The sequence below is a fragment of the Miniopterus schreibersii genome (assembly GCF_964146895.1).
Source record: "Miniopterus schreibersii genome assembly, chromosome: 6".
NCBI lineage: Eukaryota > Metazoa > Chordata > Mammalia > Chiroptera > Miniopteridae > Miniopterus > Miniopterus schreibersii.
Genome location: NC_138107.1, coordinates 90,197,979 through 90,223,353, shown reverse-complemented (window position 1 = coordinate 90,223,353; position 25,375 = coordinate 90,197,979). Strand labels below are relative to the sequence as shown.

The window sequence follows — 25,375 nt, the reverse complement described above, 5'->3', positions numbered from 1 at the left end:
ACAGGAGTCCCAGGAGCATTCGGCTCCGAGGCCCATCCTTGCGCTCGCTGCGTTACAGGGTTTTGTGAAATTCTCAAAATGAAGCCATTTTTAACCAGCAGTGGTTGAGACCGGCTACCTCCATCAGCCTCACTCTCCCCCTCTGCCTGGTCCTGGGTGGAGGGGAGCCCGTGGGTCTGCTGCAGTCCAGCCTCGGGGGGCATTTAGGTCGGGTTGGTGGGGGGTGTCCACGAGGTTCCCAGACACGGGACGCAGTGGCTTCCAGGAGGAGCCCCGTGGCCACCAGCTCACCCTGTCCTGTTGGGACCACGTGTACAGCGGAGGACATGGGGCCGTGGGGCAACGTAACTTGTCTGGGGACACAGAGCCGCCACGAGGATCCAGGTCTGGTTCCAGACCCTGACCTCACACCCGGGAGCTTGGCCTGGTCGGTGCCTTCGAGAGCTGGCATCCCGGGCTCTGCGTGGCGCTTTTCCTGCCCCGGACGGCACAGCTCCGAGCTGCTCCCTGAGGACCTGCCCACCCGGGGCTCCTCGGTGACTCGACCACCACGGCCGAGCTCGCGCTCGGGCTCCTGCCAATGTTTTTGGCTCTTATCAAGTCCAAAGTAAATGAGTTTAATTTTAGGGCACGAACATCACATAGTCGTGGCAGGAAACACATTTAAGGGAGGGAGCCCAGGAGCACGTCCGACCACCGCCCTCACCTGGGCCTCCTGCGGGCGGGGCGGCCCCGCTCCACCTGCCGCGCGCGGGCCCCGAAGCCCAGGCTCTGCAGCGTCTCTGCCACGTGCCGCTCGCCGGGGGACACGCAGACAATCACCAGCAGCTTGGCGTCTCCTCCTTTAGAGAGAGAAGTGGAAACGTGCCTTTGGAGGAAGGAATTCCAAGGGGAAAGTCGTCTCTGGAGCACAGCAGAGGCCAGGCATCCACGGGAGAGGCAGGCTGGTGGGGTCGGCCTCCGGTGGGCTGCAGGGCCCAGGTGCCCAGGTGCCCAGGTGCCCCAGGAGCAACAGCCTCCTCCCTCCACCAGCCGGCAGCAGACAGGACACCAGTCGTGAGGTGCCCCTGGTGAGAGCGGGGTCCATGCGAGTGCTCCCTCCTGCTGCCCGGGGAGGGGACACCCGGGCTTCTCCTTCGTCTGAAGGACCAACAGGGAGGGTGAGCAGCGTGGGAGGCAGAGGAGGCCAGGGAAGGAAGGAGCTGAGGGACCAGGAGGGAAGCACCCACAGCCGCGAGAGAGGAAGGCTCCCGCAAAGTCCCACACTCCTTACTTGGGGGGCACTGGCCCTGGGGATCAGAGCACCAGGGTGGGGGCTCTGTCAGGGGCACAAGTCATAAAATGTAAAACCGGGAACCTGCTCCCCTCAGCCCCGGGGATGAGCTGCAGCTCAGGACAGAGCACCCCCGCCCCACGTTTGGGTCCTGTCCCCTCCCCCATGCAGTCCCCTGAAGAAGCTGGCTGGCCACGAACAGGCCACATCAACCTGCCCAGAGAGTGCAGGCGACGTAGCTGACCCAGTGCCAGGAATATCGAAGAGGGGCCACCGACCTGAGAGCCAGGAGTCCCCACGGAGGAGCTCACTCCCCCCGAGAGCAGGGGGCGGAGCTGCCCCCTCCAGGAGACATATCGGGGACACTGCTTACCGAGAGCGTCCTGTAGCAGGTGGGTGAGCTTGCTGTTCCGATAGGGGACGTGGCCTCTGCGCTCCGCCAGGGCGCCCAGGACGTCTGCGAGGGCCGCCAGGCTCCGGTTGATGAAGGACGTCTCCCTCAGGGCCGGTCCTCTCACTCCAGACACACCTGGACAGACGGAGACCACCACGCACAGTGAGGGTCAGACCAAAGCCTTGGGAGACATAAACCAGAAAAGCAAAACAGGGGCTCCCAGGAAGAGAGCCCTCGGAGTTCCTCCTGGGACAGCACGCGGCCGGGGGGACCTTCCTCACGGTCCTGCCCCGAAAACTCACACAGCTGCCCGCAGGAGCTGCTCTTATGGAAAACCGATGGCCTTCGTTCCTGGGCTGACCCAGACAGTCGCAGTGGTGAGGGGTTTGAAGGCCACCGGGGAGGGGACCCCATGCTCAGGACCTGCGGTGGCTGCTCACTGGGCTCTGCCAGGACTCCACAGTCCAGCTCCTCCAGGGGAAGCTCCACGCCCTCAACAAAGCCGGTCACTCACCCGCGCACTCGCTGCCCGCCAGGTCCACCAGCTGCAGCTTGGCGCGCACCTGCCCTGTGTGCCGGGCGGGGCTCTCGGGCGGGGCCCCCGGGGACCCGGCCGAAGCTCTTCGGGAAGGACTCTGTCTCCTCCCTGTCGTGGGCAGCTGGGGCGAGGGGCATTCGGGCTCCCGGGGCAGTGATGGACTCGACCGTGGCTCTGCTGCAAGGACAGAGACAGAAGGTGTTCCGGAAGCTTCCCTTCCCTTCCGCCTGTGCGGAGCGCTCTGAACTCCACCCCGAAGGCTGCACCCCACACAGACGGAGACAGGCTCTCACGCCGCCGGGCCGGGCCGGGCCGAGGGGCAGCGAGCGGCTTCTCGGGAAGAGAAAGGCACTTTCTCTGTGGAAAGTGGAGCCAGCGCCTAACTGGCACCAAGAACGTCGGGTGAGGTTTCTTAGGAAGGTTTGGTAATGACACGAGTTACAATCCCACCCAGAAAATCCATTTGCCTTTATAGAAATAAACTCTACAACTTCTGCTTGACAATCCACAAAATCCTGACAGAGTCCTTCATTTCATAGAGATGTCGGTTTCTTCATGTGCCATTTCTGAACAGACCATTCAAAAAACTTTTTAAGCTGGCAGCGTGGCCCAGCGGTGGAGCATCGACCTGGGATCCAGGTCGCGGTTCGATTCCCGGTCAGGGCACAGGCCCGGGGTGTGGGCTCCTCGATCCCCAGCAGGGGACGCGCGGGAGGCAGCCGATCAATGACTCTCATCATTGACGTTTCCATCTCTCTCTCTCCCTTCCTCTCTCTGAAATCAATAAAAACCTAATCTTTAAAAAAAGCTTTTTAAAAAACCTAAATTGTGCATAGTCACTGTGGGAAACAGCTGGTCCCCATCACCTGTGAGCGGCCAGCGCTCTCGGTGTGGATACTGACCGTGGGGCACCGCAGGTCAGGCTCCTGGCACAGCGGGTGCCCACACCCCACTGCCCAGGCCCTGCAGGCGAGGCCGGCCCTGCGACCACCTAGGGCAGCTCTGGGCTGGCTGGAGGGCCGCTAGTAATCCCGTGTCACCCTCCCCTCTCCCTCCCCTGCGGGGCCACTTCGAGGCCTTGTGACAAGATGTGTCAGGAGCATCCAACTCTCGCTGGCCTGTGACCGAGTGAGACCCTCAGACCGGGCTTCTGTGTTGCCGCAGGAAGCTGGGGCCCAGCCCAGCCCTGGCCCTGCAGCCTGGGGCTCACAGGCCCTGCAGGCGAGCTGCGGACACCGCCCTAGGCTCTGCTGACCGATTGAGACTCACAGACCCTGCCGACGTGCGCCTGCTAACTGGCCAAATTTTATAAAAGTACTGGCTCCTCACTTTCTAGGCTGAAACCTCCTCTTGGTTTCTTTCCCGGTGAACGAATCGGCTGCCCGGAAGCAAACGGGCCCCACCTCCCTCCTGTGCTGGGTCTCACTTAACAGGGAGTTTTCCTCCCTCCCACCCCCAGTGTCCCTTTCTTCCAGGCCTCGGAGCCAGTGGCCTCTGGGGTTGGGTTCCAGACCCTCCAAAGATGCGGCTGCTGTTCCCACCCTTGGGTGCTGCGTGAGACCTCGGACCCGCATGACTTCTGTCACGTGCAGCTGACCGGGCACCAACGGCCACTTACGCGTGTTGTCCCCGGAGGCGGCTGCGGTCACAGTGACGGTGACTATCAGGTGAGAGCGAGAAGAATCCCCGTGCACCGAGGTTGGGCGCCTCGCCCTGAGCTGCAGGCCTGCACCCACCAGCTCCATCAACTCCCCTGCGCTCCAGACAGGCCTGCGGGGGCGACAGGCACAAATCTTACAGCAAAGAAAACACTAAAAACGCAAACTTGTGACTTCTGTTGGCACCTGCCCGACTGCTTTCCCCTGAAATAACGAATTGCTTGAAACCAACCAGAGTCCCCCCGTTCTCGACACCGAGCATTCTTTTACTCAAGGACCCAAGGTTTTAAAATATTTTGTCTATCAAATCAAGTTTATAAAATAAATTTATTTCTGCTCTTGAATGAATGAGCTGGGACCGCTGATCAGAACGTCTCATCTGCAGGAGGCTTTTTGGTGAGAGTCTGGTAGCAGAAAGCTGAACGCCGGTCACCTGGCCGAAGGTGTCATGGTCGAGGGCGCGGTTTCCTCTGGGCTTTTTCAGAGGTTAGATGTAGCTGGAGGCCCCTCGGCCCCCAGCTCTGAGACCCCAGGACCAGTGGCCCTGCCCCAGGCGTATCCGTGAGGGAGAGCCTCCTGCATCGCCCGTCTGGGTTAATCTCGTCACGAGCAAACCAGACACGCGGACGTGGACTGACGGGCCCACAGCTTGGGCGCGTTTACCCGACACGAGTGCCCCGCTCCCTCCTGTGCTCCATACACCTGCTGCTCGCAGTGCGGCCCCGGGCCCTCGGGTCACAGCTGCGCGGCCTTGGGCGGTCACTTAGCCTCTCTGAGCCCGTCTCTCATCCGTGACGCGGGATCAACCTGCGCCATCAGCTCCTAACGGCTGACTCATCAGTTTGTTTGTTTGTTGTAATTGTGATTTTAAAACATAATTCAATAGCACATTGGAAATTGCCCGGCACGTACTAAGCACGAAATGCTCAACGGGCCATCTCCGCGAGAACAGGGCTGATTCTGTGCCTCGGTCGGCGTGCAGGTCGCTGTCCCCACGCGCTCGGCTCGCGTGGACGGGGCCCGGGAAGTACTCACACGCAGGTCAGCGGGGACACCTCCTTTCTCCCCTCCTTGGTGGTCAGCACCTCGCGCCGGACCCCGGACGTGGCTGTGCAGCTGTCTTTGGCCAGAAGGTCAAAAATGTCGTTGTTGTAAACCTCCATGACCGAGACCTCGACCTTGGGGCTCTCGGGCAGATTTTCTGAAATAAGCCTGGTGGAGGGGGATGGGTGACACGTGAGGCGAAACCACCAGGGGAACCGAGAAAACCCTCAGGAAGGGGTAAACGAATGGCTCCAGTGAGGCTCGCTCATGCTCCCGGAAAGCTCAGGACCCCCGGGGACAGGGCCATGTCGGCGTCACGCTCAGGCAGGAGGAGGCCTGGCCCGTGTGGCTCAGTGGTTGGGCGTCATCGTGCACCAAAAGGTCGCTGGTTCGAGTCCCAGTCAGGCACACGCCCGGGTTGCTGCTCCATCCCCAGGCGGGGCGGGCGGGAGGCAGCCGATCACGTCCAGCTCTCACATTTTTATCTATTTATTTATTTATATCTTTTTATTGATTTCAGAGAGGAAAGGAGAGGGAGAGAGAGAGAGAAACATCAATGATGAGAGTCATTGATCGGCCGCCCCCTGCACGGCCCCCACTGGGGATGGAGCCCACAGCCCGGGCCTGTGCCCCGACCGGGACTCGAACCCCGATCGCCTGGGTCCCAGGTCGACGCTCAACCGCTGAGCCACGCCGGCCGGGCCCGGCTCTCACACTGACGCTCCTCTCTCCCCTCCCCCTTTCCTAACAAAATCAATAAAAATACTTAAAAATTTTTAAAAAATCCCACAGGAGGAAGGGAAACTCAGCTTTAAACTGTAGAGAAAGTAAGTGCCTGGGAGCAAGGCTGCCGTACCCGAGTTGCATCTAAATCAACCCGTTTATCCATCGGCCCCCTCGGGGGCCCGAGCCCGGCAGGCGGAAGGTGAAGGCCGCGGCCCTGACTCGGCCGCCCCCGCCCCGCGGTGCTCGGGGCCTGCGCCCAGGCCACAGCCAGCTGGGAATCGGCAGCGCCTCCCCGGCAACGCGGCTTCTTTATTTGAAAATCTGTTCCGTTCCGGAAGACCGCGCCCCCAGCCCTTCAGTCAGCGCCCCGAGCGCCTGCCCCTAGCCCCGCCGTGACCCCCAGCCTCCCGGGCTCCGAGAGACAACTACTCATTTACGCTGGTTCCTCTTTAAAGTGCTATGTGCTGACTGCAGAGGGTTTAAAAATAGAGATACTGAGCAGTTAGAGAAAAACCCCACAGCCCGGGCCGAGGGCGGGGCGGCCGCAGCCGGTCCCCTCCTGCCTCCCTCCGCTCCCGTCCCTGCTTTGTCCCTTTGGCCAATCCGATTTCGGCTCGAGTCCACCCAGATGTCCGGGCACTGGCTGGAAGGCCAGCGGGCTGGGGTGTCTGTGCTTGAGGAAAACACAGCCTGCGGGTCCAGCGTGTCCTCAGGGTGACAGGAGAGCCATGGACAAAACGAGTGGTGAACGTCCGCTAATGACCAGCAGTTAGGGAATCTGGAGGAGCCTGGCCGGCGCAGCTCGGTGGCTCGGTGGCTCGGGTGTCCCCGTCACCGAGAGGTCACAGGTCTGATTCCGGGTCAGGGCACAGGCCGGGGTTTCGGGCTCAGCCCCCAGCAGGGGCCTGCAGGAGGCAGCCCATCAGTGACTCTGACCGTTGATGTTTCTGCCCCCCCCCCCCCCCCCGTCCTCTCTCTGAAATCAGTAAAGACGTATTTTAAGAAAAACAATAAGTTAAATTCTCCGGTAAAAATAACTGTCGGCGAAGAGTTTGCATTTCATGGCTCTCAGCGCTGGGGTTTGCTGGGGACGCCCCAGGCCTGGTGACCGTCTGAAAGTGACGACTGGGCAAGGCACCCAGAGTCGCCCCCTTCCTGCGCCGGCCAGACTGTGAACAGTGCGGGGACGTGGCCACAGCCCTCCCCCGGAGGAGCGGCTGGGACGCAGCCCGAGGCACTCGTGTTCCAGTCCCCGGGCCCCGAGAGCACCAGCGGGGACCTGTCCCCCGGGCGGCGGGGCGACCCCTCACGCGGCCCGGCCCAGCCTCCCCGCACGGCCGGTGCCCTTCTTTGCCCGGCAAGGTCGCTGCCACCCCAGGTACCTGAAGAGCTCCTCCGCGGCCCTGGGGATGATCCCTGCGTGGCCCTGGGGGGCGCGCGGGGCGGGCGGGCCCAGCATGGTGTAGGTCTTCCCGCTCCCGGTCTGCCCGTAGGCCATGACACAAACATCGTACCTGGAATTGAACACAGAGCTCAGCGCGGCCGACGCGGGGCTGCAGGGCCCCCTGGACTCGCCGGGTCCCGTGACCGCCCTCCTGTGCACCGGGCGCCGCGGAACCGAGGCCACTTTCTGCTGAGCCGGCCCTGGTGCCGCCTGGTTGCACGGGGGGGACGGAGCCCTTTCAGCCACACACGCATCTCGTCGGCACCCGTTTCCCGTGTCAGCGTCTCCTCGCGGGAGCCAGGGCTGGTCCCCGGCCCTGCTCAGGGCCCACCCGCAGGCCGCCCGAGGCCCACTCACCCCAGCCCGGGCAGTGCGGTGTGAGCGCCTCTTCCTAAAGCCAGGCTCACTTTAACGCGCGTGAAGGACGTGCGTTTGCTTGTTTGCCCTTGATGGTCTAAAAACGTTCCCCGCTGCAGAGGTGACGCTGGCCTCGCGGACGAGTTTCCCGGTGACCACGCCTGTGCTCACTGTTGCCCCAAGGGCCCCGCCGGGCGGAGGGGCCACGTGCCCTCTGTGACGGGCGGCCTGTCCCCCTTGACCCGACCTTCGGGTGGTTTCCCTGTGGCTTTACTTCACAGACGACGGGACTATTGACGGACCTACACTTCCTTCCAGTGGGGTTTCCCGCCCAAAATGTCAACAGGAAGAGCCGAACATTTCGGAGAATATTTGGAATGTTTTCGGCCACAGGTGCAGGTGAGCCCTGCCCCCCGGGTGCCACCCGGGGACAGCGAGGAGCCTCTGCACCCCACCGTCTCGAGCGCCCCCTGAGGATCGGCCCGCGTGTCGGTGGGGGGAAGACCCCCGGCCGCGGCTACTCCCCTCGTCTTAAGGCCGCACACAGGTAACTAGGACACCGTTTGGCACCCAAGGTGCGAGTCCCGCTTCCCGGCCGCTCCTCTCCTGCGTTCGTGCCCCTCCCGCCGCCGGCTGCTCCCCACCGGTGGACGCCCCCCGTCGGCACCGGGCCCTGGGTTTGCTCGGACGAAAGGCTCAGGCCCGGCGCTGCAGGCTCGCCCGGCAGGGTGACCGTCGGCGCGTGTAACTCACCCGTCCAGGAGAGAGGTGAGCAGGGGGCCCACGTCCGCGAACACCGACCCCTGACCCTCGGCTGGGCCGTAGACTCTGAGGGGCAGCGGGGGAAGGAGGCGTTACTGGGGGGAGAGATCGACTCTGGTGCCCAAATACTTCAGCCTCTTAGGAGACACGTCCTCTGTCCTCCCACCTAACCCCCGACTAGGCCAAGCGCCACGGTTTTCATCAGTAAAAGACTGGTTTTGCTACTTTTCAAGTGAGCAGAGCTTAAGGAAGAGGGAAGATTCGTTTCCTCGGTTATAAAGGTTAAGAAGCAAAGTTATAAATGTCTGCAAAGCAGAAAGCCAGCCAGCGAGGGGGAAGGCGGAAAGGTTACCGCCCGGTTGCCCCCGACTGCGTGAGCTCCGCGGAGGCGGGTCCCACAGCAGCAAGGCCGAGGTCGGCTCTGGGCAAACTCGAAAAGTGAAATCCAGTTTCATGTTCCTGCCCCTCCCGGTGCCGTCTCCCGGGCCCGGGTCAGTTCCCAGGACGCCACTCGCACAGGGGGCTCGACGCCTGCTCCGAGGGACCGCGGGCTGAGCCGAGGGACGGAGGGACGGAGGGACGGACGGGCGGGCAGGCGAGGAGGAAGCGGGTCACACACACAACCGCTGCACAAACTGAGACAGGCCTGGGACGCGGCCGGTGACAGGACCGGGCGGACGGCCCAATGCCCAGCACACACTGCCAGGGCGTCGTGTGGGACTCGAATGTGCTTTGATTTTAAGCTCAGTTTCCTGAAACACAGGTTTTGGTTTTAGCTGCAGCCAAACTGCTCCCTGCCGGGGTCCGATTCCCGGTCAGGGCACAGGCCCGGGGTGCAGGCGCGATCCCCGCAGGGGGCGCAGGGGGCAGCCGATCCATGACCCTCATCGGGGACGTTTCTCTCTCTCCCTCTCCCTTCCTCTCTCTGAAATCCATAGAAACATTTTTTAAAAAGTAGACACAGCTTTAAAAAAAAAATTAAAGTAGGAAGGGCAGTGAGTGGGCCCCGGGTGTGTCCCACACGCGCCCACCCTGACCCCCGGCTGCCCGCGGCCTTCGGAGCCGACCGCAGGCGGTTTCCCCGTGAGCGCTCGTCCGCGTCTAGAGGGCGACGCTTTCAAACGTCGCAACTGCACCTGTGTCATCACGCGTCTGAAGTCAGGGGTAAGGCCCTAATATCACCCCCAAAGCCAGCGTCCACGCCTCCCCCGTTCTCTCTAAGAAGCTTATTTTTCCCGTCAGCTTGTAAAACCCTGATCCAAACCGGCCCCCTCAGCGAGCGGCCTGGGCATCCTCGAAGGCGCTCAATCCGGGGCGGGGGGCGGCGAGCTTTCTCTGAACGTGAGTATTTTGGGCTCGGTAAACATCTTAACAAGAAACACGGCGGCCTTTCCGGGCAGCGTGAGGAAGGGGACAAGGTCGGGCCACCTGGCTGCCGCTCCTCCCGCATCCGGCCATTGTTGGCTGGCGCGGGAAGGAAAGAGCAGCTGGCGGGCCGCGGGGTCGCAGGGCGGGCGGTGGGGCCCGCGGTGAACGAAACCACCAGCTCGGGAACAGAGCTCAGCAGAGGCTACAGAGCCGCGTGCCGACGTCCGGAGTCACACACACAGAACGAGTCAGGGGGCGTGAGGGAGAAAGGCCCACACGGGCCAGAGAACTGGGAATGAGGACCCAGGCGCCAACGGGGCAAAAACGTCCTGCCCGGCCCGCGTGGCTCAGCGGTTGAGCGTCAGCCTAGGATCCAGGAGGTCACAGTTCGATTCCCGGTCGGGGCGCAGGCCCGGGGTGTGGGCTCGATCCCCAGCTGGGGGCCTGCAGGAGGCAGCCGGTCAGTGACCCTCATCATTGATGTTTCTCCCTCCCTCTCCCTTCCTCTCTCTGAAATCAATAAAGACATATTTAAAAAAAAAAAAAAGTCCTAACCCTTCAGGAAGAGACCACAGCGCAGCCCGGGAAGCACAAGATTAAAAACCCCAGTCAATGGAAAATACACCGTGTTCTTGGAGGCTCAGCTCCAAGATACTCGTTCTTCCAAAGTTAGTTTATGAACTTACCTGAATTCTCCCCCAAATGCCACGTAGACCATCGGGGTTTTCCTGGAGCTGGACAATTTGATTATAAAATTTATTCAACAGAAGGAAAGAGCGAGAATAAAGGAAAACCTTGGAAAAGAGCAGAGGCAGGGCCGCCGACGTCAACGCGCTGTGAAGGCTCCAGACCCGAGACCCCGTGGCCTGGCCACGCGGATGAGTGAAGACAGAGGAGAGCGCCCAGGAGCCGAGGAGCCTGCGCGTGGGGCGCGCCGTGTGACACGGCGTCTCGGGTCGGTGCCCTGCGGGGAGCGGGGTGGAAGTGGACGCGATAAACTCGGAGGCGCCCGAGGCAGTGCGATGCCAGAGTACATTCCACACGGATCAACGTGCAACGTGCAAAATGAAGTTTTAAACTGTGACGGAGTCCAGCTGACCTTTGTTCTTCCATAGATCACGCTTTTGGAGGCATTTCTAAGAATTCTCTGCTAAACCCAGGCCCCAGGACTTTCTCCTGGGTTTTCCTACAAGTTCTAAGGTCTCGCCCTGGCCCGTTTGTTCAGTGGTTAGAGCATCGGCCTGCGGCCTGAAGGATCCCGGGTTCGATTCCGGCCAAGGGCACGTACCTCACAGGCTTGATTCCCGGGCCAGGTCGGGGTGCACGGGGGAGGCAACCAATCGGCGTGTCTCTCGCACATCCATGCCCCCCCCCCGAAAAGCAATAGAAAAAATATCCTCAGTGAGGAAAAATAAATAAAAAGTTTTATGGTTTCATGCTTTATATTTGGGTCTGGATTCCACTTCGGTTAGTTTTTGCACAAGGTGGGACGTATGGGTCAAGGCGCGTCCATCTGTGGGCGTGGACGCCCACGCGGCCCAGCAATTAGCCAAAGGGTGAGATAAGCTGTACACTTTTCAATCAAACCCTGATGCAGAATTTGCACCTGGGTAACTTTGCTTCACTGTCCTCGGGAAAAACTTACCTTTCAAAGTTAAATGTCTTATGAGTGGAAGGGTGGCCGGGCCGGCGGCAGCTCAACAGGACGGTCTCCTGACGGAAAAGGGTGGCGGGGGTGAGGCCCGGGCAGGGCCACAGCGGTGGCCCCGAGCGGCGGCCGGCAGAGCCCGGCCCATCCAGCCTGTGCCCGCCCTGAATAAAGCCTCGTGGGCGCGCCCAGGCCCAGGCCCACGCCCACGCCCACGCCCACGCCCGCTTTATAGCCCCTGCGCCGTTTTCCCCGACCGCACAGCTGAGTAGCTGAGACAGAGGCCGCAGGGCGGCAGTGCTGACCCCGGCCCTTCGGAGGGCTTGCCGGCCCCGCGGCAGAGGAGGGTCAGGTCCCCAGAGGGGCGCAGCCGAGCCCCCCCCCGCACACGGCCAGCCTGACCGCTCCGTAACCCCGAGACCTCCCTCCAGGAAGGCAGCGAGGGCCCGGACACTGTTAGGACTTAGTTGTAACCGGTGGGACCCAAAGGTTTGCTCCTAAAGCGTCTTCTTCGAGGCCAGGCCGTGTGGAGAGGAGCAGAGGCAGTTTAAGGCAAGAAACGCAGCAAAGAAAAAGAAATCTCCTGAACTGGTTCTAATTCTAAAGCAAAATGCAAATTCATGGAAAAGCAGGGGGAAAGGAAGAATTAACTAAAAAACAGCCCTGGCCGGGTGGCTCCGCTGGTTGGGGCGTCGCCCAGCAGACCAAAAGGCGGTGGGTCCATCCCTGGTCGGGGCGCTGGCCGGAGGCGACCGATCAACGTCGCTCTCGCACATCACTGTTTCTCTCTCTCCAACCCCCCGCCAACAATTCTTCTCTCCAAAAAATCAATTAAAGAAAAATTTTTAAAAAAAGAATTAATAAAACAACAAAACCAGCAACCGCAGTGGTGAACGGCGCAGACGCTGGCTTGTCCGTGGCAGTTGGAGGCGCAGCAGGGACCCCTCCTCGTCGCCAGCTGCACATCTGCAGGTCAAAGGAGTGGCCCAGGTAGGTTCCAGTCGCCAGCCTTTGTCCAGAGGTCACCACTGTCCGTCATCGCTCACTGCTGGGGGGTCGTGGCCGCGGCGGGCGCGGGCGCTGTTGCCCTCGGGCCCTGTGAGGTCTCCCTGGCGTTAAAGGCTCCTGTCGTCCTTGCTGAGACGGCGAGACCGGCCGTCCGACAGTCAGAGGGAGCATCGGGTGCATTTGGAAAAGGCAGGTTATGAAAGGATTGAGCATCGACCTCGGCCGGACACAGTCGCTGGCTCGGCCTTGACTCTCAGAGGCGCCTCCACTGCCCGGTGGCTGCGACGGCCCAGCCCCCAGCCCCCTGCCCTCCTGTCTGCTCTTCACGTCGCTGCCTGAGAGACGTTCCCAGAGGGCACATTAGACACGAAGGGAGTGGACGGAGTCCCCGAACCAAAACGAGGCCTGGTAGCGGCAGCGAGGGAGGGATGGCGGATGTCGCCGTCGCCCAGAGGTCCGAGGCCCGGGCTGCAGGTCATCGACGGGCCTGGGTGCCGTTTGCTTCCATAGTGAAAAGTGTCAGTAGAGCAGACGGGGAAGGAGATTGGCCACGGTGACCTCGGCCGTGACCTTGGAGAGCTGGGTCAGTGGCAGGGCCTTCTGTCCCCTCCCAGAGCCAAAGCGGCCACGACGCCCTCCTCTGACCACATACGAGACCCCGTGTGCCCGGCCTGCACGCGGCTTCCGGGAGGAAATCCTTTCCCAGGAGTCGCTCACTGAGCTCACTTCTCTAACGAGGACACCTGAGCGCCTACTGTGTGCCAGGGCTGCTTCGGGGGACGAGACGGACACCCGCATCACAGCAGATGCCGGATCGCCATCGTAACGTCCTCTACGGCAGAAGCGGCTCCGAATCCTCTCACCCCCAACCTCTGAAGATGCGGGACGAAGGCCCAGCGCTCGCCAGGACTGGGGCGAGGACCTCGCTGTGGGGGCCGAACCTGGATTCCTGGCTCCGAGCCCCGAGTCTGACCACCAGCCCGGGGCCTTGCTCCTTCCCTGTGCCGTGGCCTCACTTTCCAGCTGCCCGATTTTAGTGGTTTGCCTCAAAGTTACGCCGAAATGTAACCCCAGCGCCACAGGGCGAGTTGCTCAGAAACACCCCCCAAAGCGTTTCATTGATGTCTTCAAATGCCTAAGTTTTAACCATAAAGACAAACGAGAAATGCAAAGGTTCACAATGTCTGACCCAAAATCTCAGAGCATAAAAAGCCGTAAAAACAAGCTGAGCCCCACAGATCCCCGTGGCACTCAGAGTGCGGCCCACAGGGCGAGCCCTGGATTTCAGACAGCGTCCGAAACGGTTCCAAGAGCAGAGCTCAACTTTTCCACGTGTGCCAAGCCTTTCACTCTTTGTCAAGCGCCCCCCTAAAAATAGTCCTGACCCTGACTGTGCTTGTGTAAGAATCGTCTGAGCCTCTGTGAACTACACTGGAAACTCGAGCCAGTGGCTGTCAGGCCGAATGGTTCAGGAAGAATGAAAAACCAGGGCAAGCTCGGAGCACCAGCCGGGTCTGCAGGGCCGGAAATCTCTTCTCAGACGAGCCGATGTGAGTTAGATGAAAACACAAGTAAACAGCCCCAAAGACGCCAGAACTGGGGCCGCAGCCAGACGCTCCCGGGCCCATTTCATTTATAGGCTGGATCCAAAAACGATGAGCTGTTGACTCGGATCGCAAACTGCATCCAGCACAAACGCACACTCGCTTCAGACGTCGGGAAGGGAAAGCAGACGTGGGGGCCCGGAGGGGCGGTGTCAGGACGCCCATCACTTGCTCCATCAGCAGATCGGCTGGTCGGAGGCCCTTTAACAAGGGGGCCTATTAAGTCAAGAAACCACTTGAATTCTGCTGGGTTTTATAAACACAATCCAAAAGTGTCCCAATCCAAAGAATTTTATCTTATCTTGATGAGAGCAAAGCATTTTTAAAACTCTCAAACCTCGGAATTTGAAGAGTCAGTGGAACTTGGGGGGGGGGCGGCCAGTGGAGTCGCAGACAAGAGCAGCGCCGGTCATGACGCGCGGCTGGGCCGGGCCAGGCCTCGGGCTCAGGACTCTCCCACTGAGAACCCCCAACGCTGACCAGCGTGCCCACCGACCGTGGGGACTGTAGAAAAGGCGGCCACCGGGAAACACTCGACGGAGAGGTTTGTAAGGTGATCGGGGAGCCTCGCTTCAACTCAAGCTCCTAACAAGAGGATTTCTCGGTCTCCGTCTGCTCAGCGCAGTAACACGGGCGCTTAAGGCGGCAGACAGCACGTCAGAGGGCAGACGGGAAAAATACCCCAAAACAAGGAATTTTTAAAGCGCGCATTTCCAGAGACTTTGTCAAAGGAACTTTTTAAATACGGCTGTACCAGCCTCCTTGGCGTCTTTGTAAAAAATAAAGCCATCAATCCGTGTCCTGAAACTAAAAGGAGTTGAAGTTTATGACACGTAACCACCATCGGACCGGCTCGGGCGATAGTCGTGGGAGAGAGACTGAGGCTGTTAAACGACAGAAAGGACTGTTTCTTCGCCTCTAAAAGGATGGACCCCGAGGGGCGATGAGACGCAGGCTCAGCCTGTAGCCCAGGTTCCTTCGCCAGCGGCCGCCCCCCCCCCCAGCACCAGCTCCGACTGCCTGCGGGGTCCCCGAGCCTCCCCTCGAGCAGACTGTCACCTCCCGATGGCCGGGCGCCACTGATGACCGTTACCTGGAGCCACGAGGGGTTCCCAACGGCGATTTCCTAATTTTATCAGTTACTCTGAATGTATTAGCTGGACTCTTGTATAAACAAAAACTTCCCCACATCGGCTGCTCATTCTAATGCTGACTTCTCTGTCCTCACTTTTCAGAGTAAGGGCTGGATTCCGTCAAGCCTTCGGCTCCGTCTCGCATCAGCGGGCGTCCCGGCGAGCGGGCTCTGTGTTCCCAGGACCGGACCCCACCGTCTGAGACGCCCCGTCGGCCCAGCCCGCACCCAGACCTGCAGTCACGCGTAGTGAGCCCGCGGATGGTCTCAGAGCCCTCAGTCTGGGTGCTGGGCTCCCCCTGCCACTTCCGGGCCTTTTGGTAGAAAAGCTAAGAAACACGTGAGCTTTAAAGAGTAAACAAAGTTAGTGTTCGCAGTGGTGTTAAGTTAATAACAAGGAGGCCCTGAGCCTGAGGTCGCCGTGCGGCCCTGGTGGCCCAGGTGGGAAACGGAAACACTGAGGACAGCCCGTCCCAAAGAGCTCGCGGCCTCACCTGAGCCCATCAGCAAGCTCCTCTCTCCGATGCCCCTTCTCTGTGTGTCTCCGGGCTCCTGGGTGCCGCCTTCCCAACCACGTCGGGTTGGCGCTGCCAGGCTGAGCTGATTGATGTTTACTCAGATCAGCTCTTAAAACGTTAACTCTGGCCCTGGCTGGTTGCCCAGTGGTCAGTGTCGGCCCTCGGCCTTGGAAGGGTCCTGGGCGTGAGCGTCAGGCGAGACCACGGATGTTTCCCTCTCGGCCCCCCTTTCACTCTCTGAAGAGTAATGGAAATGTACCCTCTGTGAGGATTTTAAAAATTCTTTAAAATGTCAGATATGCGTAAGTTTATCTTTCACAGCAGGTGCATCTGTTTCAAATGTACGCTACGGGCCGGGGTTCACACGTAACCTCACTGCCTCATATTGTGTTTTCCTTACGCTGCGAACTTTCGAGCCGTCCACGTGCACTGACTGATCTGGCTGCAGAACAGCGCCCGTGAAGCGCGGTCCTCACACCGCTCCGCACACGGCACGGGGCAGATGGGGCCGGGTGCCACGGGAGGCGCCGCGGAAACCGAGAAACGAAGCCACCTTCCTGAACTGGAAAGCGCGAATAAAGCCGCGGACGGTTCCGCATTCACTCTGTCTCGGGGGCACCCTCGGAGGTGATGCCTGGGCAACGTTTGTACCATCACAGGAAACTCCTCCCAACACCACGTCAGGGCACACCGCTCACCTCATCCACGGCGTGGGCCACTTCTCCAGACGCAGGGCTGAGGGGGAGAAACTGGTCAAACACGCCACCCGGACATTAGCAGGCGTGCGGTTTCACTGCCGCGTCTACGTTTTTTCCTTAAAACACACGTGCACACGTGTGCATGCACACAAGCACACATGCAGACATACACAAGTGCAGACACATGCACACATGTGCACATGGACACATGCACGCACACGCATGCACACGCAAGCACACGTGCAGACACACGCAAGTGCAGACACACGCACACATGTGCACGTGGACACATGCACGCACACGCATGCACACGCAAGCACACGTGCAGACACACGCAAGTGCAGACACATGCACACACACACATGCACACGCAAGCACACGTGCACCCCGCGCAGAAGCAGGTCACCTGTTGTGTGACGCCGGGTTGCCGGGCCCGTCGTCCAGGGTCAGCGGCGGGCGGATCCGACAGTGGACTCTGATGTTCCCCCTTAGCTCCTGCGACAACAGGGCAGCCAGCTGGGAGCCGCCTCCGGGTCAGGCGCTGGGATGGAGCCCGGGCGGGGAGCCCTACCCGGCTTCGGAAAAAGCCCCTGGGAACCACTCGGCGGTCGGCGTTGTTTTTAACTTAAAAAAATTCATGCTTAGATTTGTTTAAAAAATGACACATGATTATCGCCCGGTAGTAAGTATCACGGAAATGCCTCTTCCTGGCCCCCGGGCTACATCTCCGGGGCGTTTTAGGAGGAGTTTCTGGGGTCTGGGGCTCGCAGCACGCTCACCACCAGGCAGTTGTGCAGCTGCTGGCGCCGCCGGCTCTCGCGGTGGAAGCGGGCGCGCGCCTCCTGCAAGGACTGCTCCAGGCGCAAGGCCCTGGCCCTCCACGCTGCAGGCAGGGTTGCCCCAGGTCACAGCATGGCCACGGGAGGGGCCGCCCACGGACGCCCACCCTCCTCCGAGTACAGGACGTTCTAGAAAGACCCGGGCAGCAGCGGCGTGCGGGCTGTGGGGGTCAGGGCCGCGTCGGGCCGCTGTGCTGACCGGGACTAGCAGCTGGCACAGAGCACTCGGCACCCAGGCCCACCACGGCCGCTGTGCTGACCGGGACTAGCAGCTGGCACAGAGCACTCGGCACCCAGGCCCACCACGGCCGCTGTGCTGACCGGGACTAGCAGCTGGCACGGAGCACTCGGCACCCAGGCCCACCACGGCCGCTGTGCTGACCGGGACTAGCAGGTGGCACACAGCACTCGGCACCCAGGCCCAGCACCGGAGGCTCCCAGCGCGACCCGGGCAAGGGAGGAGCCCGGGCTGCAGGGACAACTGTGTTGACGTCTGGGCAGCCACGTGTTTGCGCTTAGCTGACAAGTAAGGACGACGACAGGGGAGCTGCAGGGACCGATGGGGACCGGACGCCTGACGGCCAGGTCTGCAGACCCCCTCCCACCGGCCCCGGGCAGCACCCGCTCGGGGCGGGAGGGTGACCCTTACAAGGCAGAGCCTCGAGGTGCCGCTGCGCTCCCCGGGCGGCCGCGAGAATCTCGGACAGACAGGCCCGCTGCTGGTCCCGGCAACTCCTGAGAAGCTCCACAGAGGACGCCTGGAGTTCCCGCAGGTCCTGCCTCAGCTTCTGTGAAACGAGGGCGTCCGCGGTCAGCACGGTCGCCGTCAGCCCTACAGCGCAGCCGGGGGACGGCCCGCGCGCCTGGAGGACGAGAGCACGCGGCCCCGTCGACACAGCCGCATGCTCATCTCCTGCAAACCAAACCTGTTTAACACCCAAGGGCGCCCTCGCGTCGCTCCCCCGGCGGGCGTGTAAGTGAACCGTGAGCCCAGGCTCAGCTCCCGACTCCCCCACTCCGAGGGCCCGGGGCGCGGGCCTCGCGAAGCAGCTGCGACCTCACACCCGTGTGACCGAGGCGTCGCGGCCTCGGGTGCTCCAGCGGCTTCCCGGGAGCAGAGCTCGCCGCGCGGGGGAAGGTTGGTCTCTGCGCTGGCGGTCGCCCTCGGGCCCGGGAACCGAGCCTGGTCCATCTGTCCAGACCCCCTCCCGGAAGACGGACTGTGGGAGCGCAGGCTAGAGACGGGGCGCCGCCGGGATCCACCCGCCAGAGAGGCGGCAGGAAGCTCCCGCGGGGGGAGGCCTGCAGGACGTGCGGACAATGGCGCCGGTCAGCAGCGCCCTGCGGGCCACGCGCCCTCCCCGTGGGTGGGCCAGGGCCCACGGAGGCACTGCGGCATCTCGCCTGACGTCAGACGTTAAATCACAGACCGAACTAGGTGCTGGCTCGGTCTTGTTTTCCTATAAGACGGAGATCACTTCCTTCCACGTGTTTGGGAAACATTTTAATAAAATATCAAAACTAAGTGGAGCCGAAGTATTTTTGTTCCCCGGAAGGCAGGCGGTTATGCAGTTTATTTAGAGCTGGACTAATTTCACTCGGAAGAGAGCCGAGTGAATTCTACGTGAATCCACCCTAAACACGCGGGAAAACCGCCTCTAAGGGGATGAATCCCGTGTCTTTGCTGTTGTAACAACGATCTCGTTTTTCCTTCTAATTCCTACGCGGGTCCAGGCGAGGGCACCTCCCGGCGGGTGCGGCTCGGCACGGCGACTTGAAACCATTCGCCTGCGGCCACAGTGGCTTCCTTCCCACCCCTGCGCCCGATCCCAGCCACAGTGCTTTCCGAGGCGTAGCCCTGCGGTCGGTCACTGCGAGGAGGCCGGACTCCCGCGGTCGGTCCACAGCCTGAGACGGCAGGTCAGTAGGCCGCCCTGGAAAGTCTGTGTCTGGCACCCTCGGGGACCCTGCTTCCCAAAGTCAGGCCCCACTCCACCCCGGGACTGGATCCGCTTTGACAGAAGGCCTCGCGCAATGGACAGAAGACAAGCACCGGTCGCTGACCGCGGACGGTCGCTGTGGCAGGAAGCCTGCCCCTGGCAGCCCTACCTGAGCCGCCTGCTGGAGCTGGAGGAGCGGCAGGCGTGTCCCGGGCGGACGGCTCTCGGGCCTCCTGGTCCCCGCCACCCCTTGGTACTGCGGTTGGAGAGAAAGGCAGCAGGCGGCCAAGCCTTCCCACCCTGCCCTGAGTGGGTGTTTTCTCCGCCAGGAAGGTGTTGTCTGGGTAAGAGGACAGACACCCAGCCCCTTGTGCACCTGTGGTGGGAACGAGCCACCAAGGAGTCCGGTGTGAGGGGTGCACCGGGGGGGGGACCCCAGTGGTGCGGTGAAGGGTCAGGGAGCTGGTGGGAGAGGGATCTGTAAAGGCCCAGGAGGGAAGGGCAGTGCGGGAGGGACGCAGGGTGCCAGGGGGGCACAGCACAGGGGACCTCACGCAGCGCAGACGTTACCTCTGCCAGCTTCAGGAGGAGACCGGCGTTTTCCATTTCCAGTTCCACGATTCGCTCTTCTCTGGCCTGCAGCCCACGACCAGAAAGGAAAATTATCAACATTACTGGTCGTCATCGATCGTCACGTCCAGCCTCAGGACAAAGTCCCTGGGACAGGGCGCAGGCACGGGCCTGAGCACAGCCGTGGGGCAAGTCGGCTGGAGGGGCCGCCGGCCAGCCCCAGGCCCCGTATCTGTGACGACGCTCCACGCGGGGCCCAACCAGCAGCACCTGGGTTCCCGCCAAGTCAGAGGCCCCGCGACCTGCGTGCAAATACACCCTGAAAGGCTCTGCTCTGAGGACCCTCTCGCCAAAACCATTCTTTCCTATTATTAATTCACGTGTGAGAGCTCTGCTGTGCGCCAGGCACCTGTCCAGGTGCCGTGGACACAACGGGAGCATCTGGTGGGAGAAGCCGAGGAGCCGGTGGACAGGTGACTAAGCCGGCGGACAGGTAACTAAGCCGGTGGACAGGTAACTAAGCCGGTGGACAGGTGACTAAGCCGGAGGACAGGTGACAAGCCGGTATCAACGTAAGAAACATTCAAACCTGTGCAGAATTTTTGTGAGTTTACTGGAGCCAAACTGATGACAACCGCAGGGAAGCGGAGTCTCCGAGGGCTGAGGGTGCCCCGAGAGCGGCAGCTCTGCACCTTGTTTTATCCGTTACAGTCAAAGAGAAGACCCCAGGGAGTGACATGAAACCCGCTGGCGATAAAGGGAGGCGGGAGACAGCCAAGTGAGCGGAGGGGGAACCTCTGCTACGGAGGTGGGTGCAGGGGCGTTAACAGTCAACAATTAACGGGATAAAACGACAGTGAGGATTTATGGTCCCTGCCCTGGGGCACAGGCTGTGCCCTGAGGGGTCTGGCAAAAGGGGGAGTTATCTTAGATGCAAAAGACAATAGACGGGCTGGGTTACGGTGAAGAGGGACCTTTGTCAGGGAAGATGCCAGCTTAGGACAGGACTACCCACCAGACGCTGCTTTTAGGCTAAAGTTTTCACTTTTCAGACCATCCTTTGTGGTGACTTTAGGCCTCTGAGTTCGCGAGGCCCCCACGCAGGCCTCCCTGAGCTGGTCCGGTCAGCGTGTGGCCCCTTTTTGTCCACACTGGGCAGCAGGGGCCGACCGGGACCTGAGGCAGCGACTGGAGCAGACGTGACCTCATTTCCCTTCACCTCCTGGTGCAGTTTCGTGTATTTCTCGGAACATAACTGTACCAGCCGCTTTGAAGTCCACACGGGCCCCTCACGGCGCGTTCCTGCTGACTGGCTTTCCCGGGGAAGGGGCCCCCTTTCCTATTTCTTTTCAGGTCTAATAATTTTTTGTTGAAACTGGGCGTTTTAGGTAATACGCTGTAGAAATGGGACTGATTCCCTCCCCCACAGCCCGTGTTTGCCGAGACCGCTCGGCGCCAGGGATGCTTCCCACAGCCTGCTGTCCACCCTGAGCTCCGGGGACCAGCCTCGGGCACACGGGCGCCCGGGGGCAGCGGCTGAGCAGAGCTGCTGGTGACGGTCCTTCGGGATCCCTGGGTTCAGCGGCCGTCTCCGCTGGTGTCACCCCCACCCCACTAGTGTCCCCGCCTTTTCGACCACGGCCGGGGCCTGTCCTTCTCCAGTGTCCGCCCAGTGAGGCCGGGCAGGTGCACCCTGCAGGCCGGGGAGAGGCTCTGGTGGAGGCGCCCTGCCGAGCTGCCTGTGACGGGTGGCACTGCACCCCAACCCACGTGTGAAGCCTGAACCCCGAGCCTCAGAATGTGGCTGCTTTTGGAGCCGGATTTTGGGGAGGTGACTGCGTTAGAATCAGGCTCTGATCCAAAAGCCCGGTGTCCGTCGGGAGAGAGCGGGGCGCGGGGCGGCCGGGGGCTGCGCCCCGAAAGGCCCCTGAGCTCGGGGCTGCGCCTGCCGGCCGCGGGCACCGGCCCCGCCCGCTCGCTGGGTCGCCCCGTCACCGCCCCGCTGCCCGGAGAACGCTGGCACTGAGCGCCCCACGCCGGCGCCCGCGGGGGGGGGAGCCCCGGGGACGGGGCGGGTGGCCGAGGGGGCTGGGCGTGGGCGGGGGGCGGGGAGACGGGGGGAAGGGGGGAGGCCGGCGCCCCACCCTCCGGAGCAGCGGGGGGGCCCATCCCCGTGCCGCCCGCGAGCGGCCCCCGAGGCCCCCGGCGCCCCGGCTCCAGGCTGCGGGCCGGGGCGGGGGGACCCCCTCACCTGCACCTGACGCTGCAGCTGCCGCGCCCGCCGCTCGGGGACGTCCCCCCACCGCCCGCCGCGCGCCGGCATCGCCGGCTCAGGGCCCGGGGCCTCGGGGGGCCCGGGGCTCAGGGCGGGGACGCGGGGTCACGGGCCCCGCTCCACGGAAGCGCGACGCCCCCGGGGCCCCAACGGTCCCTCCTCCCGGGGCCGCCCCCGCGGGCTCCCGGGGCTCGAGGACCCGACGCGCGGGGACAAGGACGCGCGGCCCCCGGTCCCCACGCGGCCCCGGGCGGAGCTCGGGGGCGGCGCCGCCTTGGAGCGATGGGGGAGACGCGGCCCCGCACCGCCCCCCCCCCGCGCGTGGCCGCGGGACAGGAGCGCGCGGCGGGGACACAGCGGGGACGGGACCCCCGCGGGCACAACCTGCGCCCAGTGGACGCGCCTCGGGGCCGATGCCGCCCGGCCCCGCCCCGCCCCCGGGAGGGGCCCGCGCTGCAGCTTCCGGGGCCGCGGGACCCGTGCCAACACCGGCGGCTCTGGGACGAAAGCCTGTCACTTTTTGCACCTATTTCCCGTCTGGAGCTTCCCGCCTAAATTTTGCTTTAACGTGACCTTAAGTGGACAGCTCGGCGCTGGAGGCCAGACCTGCGTGCCTGAGGCAGAGGACAGCCCTGTCCGGGCGCCACCTGCCGGACCGGGCACCACCTGCCGGACCGGGCACCGCCTGCCGGACCCGGGCACCGCCTGCCGGACCCGGGCACCGCCTGCCGGACCGGGCACCGCCTGCCGGACCCGGGCACCGCCTGCCGGACCGGGCACCGCCTGCCGGACCCGGGCAGCACCTGCCGGACCCAGGCACCACCTGCCGGACCCGGGCAGCACCTGCCAGACCTGTGAGGCGCAGCCAGGGCACTGCCTGCAGGACACGTTCCTTCCACAAAGAGCCAAAGAACATGGGCTTTGGGATGAACTGAACAAACGTTAAGTCTAAGTTTTCTCTTCCCAAACTTCAAGGTATCAAACTGCCCAACTTTCAGGGCATCAAAGTATACAAAAAAACAAAAAACCCCACATAGCTCGAATATGTGAACATCTGGACCTGCCAAAAAGACCTGGCAGGCCTGTACAGCCCCAGGGTACTCCTGCCCTCGGAGGGCCTCGCTGGGACCCGCCACATGGCCCCAGCCAGCTCGCCTGCTCAGAGGCCCCAAAGGAGAGGTGACCAGCAAACAGGGAAACCCCTGCGGGCGCAGTCACTGGGCCCTGGCGGCCCTCAGTGCCCATCCCGTCCCTGCCCCTGCTCACTTCTGTGCCCAAACACCCCTCACCAAGCACTCCCACACCTCACCAGGCCATTTGGTTAGTATAATGTGCTGATTGCTGGGGGGGTAGGCTTCAGAATTCAGAGGGGCACCCGGGGGCGTGTGTAACTGAGAAACAGTGTAAGTGACCACTGCGATTGGTGGTGTGCGGAGCAAAAGCCAGGCCCAGCATCTGAGAGCACCGCCCCAGTGACCGCAGTCTCGCTGCACCAGCCAGGGCCGTGGGGACAACTCGAGGACACTGCCTGACAGGACACTCAGCACATGTTCAGTGGATGACAGGGAGGGAGGAGGAGCGGGGCAGGGGAGGCTGATGTGACAGTCTCTGCCAGCGCCATTAAAATAATAGCAAATACACTTAAATACATACAAAGTTTATTAAAAATAGGCTGTGAATGGAATACAGTAGGAATGGAAGCTACAGCAGTTCCAATGTCTTCCACAGTAGTGCAGTTGTGGAAAGCTCTCCCGCACCCCTACACCTGGCCCCCTGCCAAGGGCGCACACACGTCCCCGGAGTCCGGGTATTTACAGGTACTTCATGTACTGTGTGTCCTGGCTTTATATATTAACAGTAGCTCATCCGCAGCACTTAAGGTGTGGATTTCACCCCCGGACGCTGCCAGTGTTCAGATACCTGGGAGGAGCCCGCATCTTGGACCCGCGTGGAGCACGCGTGCGAATCCTTCACTAACGCACAGCCAACTTCACTCCGACTCAAAACGGGAATGGTGAGCACACTTCCAAATCAGAGCCCGATCGACATAAACTATTTATACACATTGTAAAGACATATCGTACACCCCTCACCAAAGTGACCTGCAAGGCTGGGCAGCCCCATCTGAAAGTGTGCGTTTTCCTACATACACATTGTAAGAGAACATGGTACAGAAAAATCTAGACCCGGTCAGGGCTTTGTCAATAGAAAATCTGCTCATAATCACAAAGTAATTTCCCATTTTAACATCACACAGTATAAAACAAAGTGAGGTCCGTCTCCCCAGCATCAGCTGCATACTCACAGCTGAAGAATGACAGTGGTAACTAATAATCCAACAATGAAAATTAAATAATTCTATTAGAGTGTAAAAAAATAGCTTGAACTGCCAAGGTGAGTTTTCTTACAAATTTAAATTGAGGATGCTGAGTGAGCAAGCCCCTCCCTCCCAGCAATCGATGTCAATCTTTGCCAGATGTAAATCCTGAGTGACAGTCATGCTCAGGTGCCACCTGTCACTCCTCTCAGACACCAAGCTCCTAGTCACACCAACACTGTTCTGCTAAGGACAGCCCTTTATATCCCCTGAATATCTGAAATACTTAGTTAACATTCTAATATTACCTGCACCTTCAAAATCACCAATGATTTATTGTAACAATAATCTGGTATTTATAAAAATAAAATTTCCTAAGCTTAAAGCCTCAAAATTTTTCTGTTGGGAAAACTTTTTCCATCGAGTATCTAGAGTTCGTCAGAGGGCTTGCAGCTGTAAGGCATGATCGGGACAGCGGCCACCTGTCCCAGCCGAGTCAGTCCTGGGGGGGAGGCTGGACCGCGGCCATTCATCAGCAGCAGTTCTCACTTGCTCTCTCCGGGCAGATAAAACCCGACTCTCTGTCTAGCAGTCGCAGTTGCCATGCAGTAGTGCAAACAGTCTGGGTAGTTCAAGCTACTCTCTGATCTAGAGTAAGGTTTCTGAAAAAGGAGAGAAGCAGGGCTTCCCTGTGCTCCTTGGGGAAGACGGGGGAGACACCTCAGCATCTTCGACCCCTTCACTCTGTCCCCAGACTAAACAAGAAATGAATAGAAAAGGTCTTCGTGAGCCAGATAATTAAGAAATGGAACAGTGTTTACATCGCACACAGCGCTCTCTGGGTAAAACAGAACAGGGTTCCTGGGAACCCGAGCATCTCTAAATCCCAACTGCTTCAGACACAGAAACCATGAGTGACGTGGAAGCGCAGCCTCCTCTCCCTCTCCGAGCTCACACCTCACGGCCACGCTGAGACGCTGAGAGGAGTGGGGTAAACCCTCTTTACTTGGTGTTCAGCTCGTTCTCCAGTTCTGTTAATTTACGAGAGGCTTTCACTTTATTGGACACGTCTTGACCTTGTGAGAAGAGGCGCTGGCGCTCTCTGAAGGTCAAGTTCTCCGGGGCTCCTGCACTTCCAGGAAAATCCGCGTCTTGGCTGCAGGAGGGAAACGCACAAGATTGCTGGTCACAGTGGGAACACTTGTCAACAAGTAGCAAGTTTACCTTAGCAGACAATTTAGTAACAGTTTCACTGAGAGAGA

The 25,375-nt window shown here is 61.1% G+C and overlaps 2 protein-coding genes across 8 annotated transcripts in view; both read right to left on the bottom strand.

The window, feature by feature from the left end:
- Positions 1–597: 597 nt before the first annotated feature.
- On the bottom strand, positions 598–21,844 carry KIF25 (kinesin family member 25; the record flags this gene model as incomplete). Its single annotated transcript, XM_081141444.1, has 14 exons — positions 598–842; positions 1,647–1,802; positions 2,182–2,382; positions 3,824–3,975; positions 4,899–5,075; positions 7,016–7,147; positions 8,188–8,262; positions 11,210–11,277; positions 16,173–16,209; positions 16,579–16,667; positions 16,952–17,055; positions 17,661–17,874; positions 19,522–19,587; positions 21,773–21,844. 14 exons carry the CDS (start codon positions 21,842–21,844, stop codon positions 703–705), a joined length of 1,683 nt encoding a protein of 560 aa, XP_080997570.1. The 3' UTR covers positions 598–702.
- A 1,589-nt stretch (positions 21,845–23,433) lies between these two features.
- The window catches only part of AFDN (afadin, adherens junction formation factor), a gene marked incomplete at its 3' end in the record, with an annotated part of 113,258 nt that continues 111,316 nt past the window's right edge, over positions 23,434–25,375 (bottom strand). For 3 of the 7 annotated variants that reach the window (XM_081140527.1, XM_081140528.1, XM_081140529.1), the window contains one exon: positions 23,434–25,269. In XM_081140527.1, the coding sequence (XP_080996653.1) occupies positions 25,116–25,269 (154 nt within the window). The remainder of the gene's footprint in view (positions 25,270–25,375) is intronic. The other 4 variants (XM_081140524.1, XM_081140526.1, XM_081140531.1 and 1 more) reach the window with 2 other exon arrangements.